General features: G+C 68.1%; 1 protein-coding gene across 1 annotated transcript in view; it reads right to left on the bottom strand.

Moving 5' to 3' along the window:
- Positions 1-820: 820 nt before the first annotated feature.
- Positions 821-1900, bottom strand: part of PHOX2B (paired like homeobox 2B) — a 2131-nt gene continuing 1051 nt past the window's right edge. Inside the window, exons 2-3 of the mRNA XM_035552396.1 lie at positions 1633-1820; positions 821-1279 (exon numbers count right to left, since the gene is read on the bottom strand). Of these exons, the coding sequence (XP_035408289.1) occupies positions 821-1279; positions 1633-1820 (647 nt within the window). The remainder of the gene's footprint in view (positions 1280-1632; positions 1821-1900) is intronic.

The raw sequence follows: 1900 nt of genomic DNA, 5'->3' as shown, positions 1-1900 counted from the left end.
TATAAAAAAGGGAAAAAATAAAATAAAAAAAAAAGAATGAGACGACATGCAACTGATAACAAAAATATATATCATTGCCTGAACCTGGTCTCTCTAAACGCAAAGGGAACGGAACCCGTGAGAACCTTATTTCTCCATAAAGACACGCCATAGAGACTACGAGAAGGGAAAACATTATTTATACGGTCAACTAGACAAGTCTGTACTGATATTAACACCATACAGCTGAGTCACAGAACACAGTCGTAGAAAGACACAGAAAAAGAGAAAGCATACCTGCCGACATTCAACTAATAGCTAGAGTTTGTGCCTCTTCAAATAAAATTAGAAAACCCTAACGGAGGTGCCTAAAAACTGCGTGGACCGTGGAATAAGAATAATTAAGAATAATTAATAATTAATAATAAATACAAGCCGTCCGCCGAGGGGGCCGGGGGCCGGCAGCGGAGAGACCCGAACCCAGCCGAGGGCCGGCGGAGCCAGAACCGCCCCGTCGGGGGGCGGCGGGGGGGCGGGAGGGGGGACAAGACACTTGCCCGCTCGGGCTGGCGGCGGGAAGGAGGTTCGTAAAAAGAAAACGAGGAGAAACAAAGCGAAACACCGGCGGGAGGCCTGCCGGGGAGCGCCCCCCCACCCCCCCCCCAACCCCGTCCGCCCCGTCGGGGCCCGCGGAGGCGCTGCGGGGCCGGGCCGGGCCGGGCCGGGCCGAGGGGGCGGCCCCGGGGGGACTCGCGGGGGGTCCCTGCGCCGCGGGGCCGGGTCCCGGTCCCCGCTCAGAGCCGCGGGCGGGCGGCGGGTGCCGAGGGCCGCGGGCCGGCGCTCAGAACATGCCGCTCTTGACGAGGCTGCCTTTGGTGCCGCCGGGCCGCTGCAGCGAGGAGAGCACGCTGGCGAAGGGGCCGCCTAACGAGTCGGGGATGGAGGTGATGGGCCCGGGCCCCGGGGCCCAGCCCTGCCCCGGCCCCGCCGCCGCCAGCCCGCCGGGCCCCGCCGCCCCCTTGCCCGGTTCCCCCCCCGGGCCGCCGGGCCCCGCCGCTCCCTGCCCGCCCGCCGGGCTGGGGCCGCCGCCGCCGCCGCCTCCGCCGCAGCTGGGCGCGGGGTTGGGGTTGGGCCCGGGGCCGCCGGTGCTGTCGGGGTCGGTGCTCTTGGCCTCCTTGCTCTCGTCGTCGCGGGAGGCGTCCGACTTCTTGCCGGCCGCGCCGTTCTTGGCCGCCGCCGCCGCCGCCGCCGCCGCCCGCTCCTGCTTGCGGAACTTGGCCCGGCGGTTCTGGAACCACACCTGGGGGGGCAGCGGGCGGGGAGAGGGCAGCGGGGGGGCCGGGAGAGGGGGAGCGGCCCCGCAGCCCCCGAAGGCAGCGCCCCGCCGCCGCCCCCCGGCCCCCGACGGCGCCCGCAAGGCGCCCCGACGGCGCTGCGGGCGGGCGGGAGGCACGGGGGGAGCCGCGGGACGGCCCCGCCGCCCTCCGCCCGCAGATCGGGGGGACCCCTCGGTACCCGGGGGGACCCCTCGGTGCCTGGGGGAGCCCTCGGTGCCCGGGGGGAGCCCTCGGTGCCCGTCGGAGCTCCCGGTGCCCGCCGGTGCCCGTCGGTTCCCGTCGGAGCGGCGCCCCCTCGCCCCCCGGCCGCACGTACCTGCACCCGCGCCTCGGTGAGGTCGATTTTGAGCGCCAGCTCCTCCCGGGTGTAAATGTCGGGGTAATGAGTCTCTGCGAACACCCGCTCCAGTTCCTTGAGCTGGGCGCTGGTGAACGTGGTCCTGATCCGCCGCTGTTTCCTCTTCTCGTTTAAACCGCCGTGGTCGGTGAAGAGTTTGTAAGGAACTGAAGAAGGAAAAGAGGGAAGGAGGAGGAGAAGAAAAAGCTGTGAATCGCTCGTGGCTGCCCGAAGATACTTGTCCGGG

The sequence above is a fragment of the Cygnus atratus genome, chromosome 4 (genome assembly GCF_013377495.2).
Source record: "Cygnus atratus isolate AKBS03 ecotype Queensland, Australia chromosome 4, CAtr_DNAZoo_HiC_assembly, whole genome shotgun sequence".
NCBI lineage: Eukaryota > Metazoa > Chordata > Aves > Anseriformes > Anatidae > Cygnus > Cygnus atratus.
Note: the sequence above shows the minus strand (reverse complement) of the source record. Positions and strands in the feature narration are given on the sequence as shown.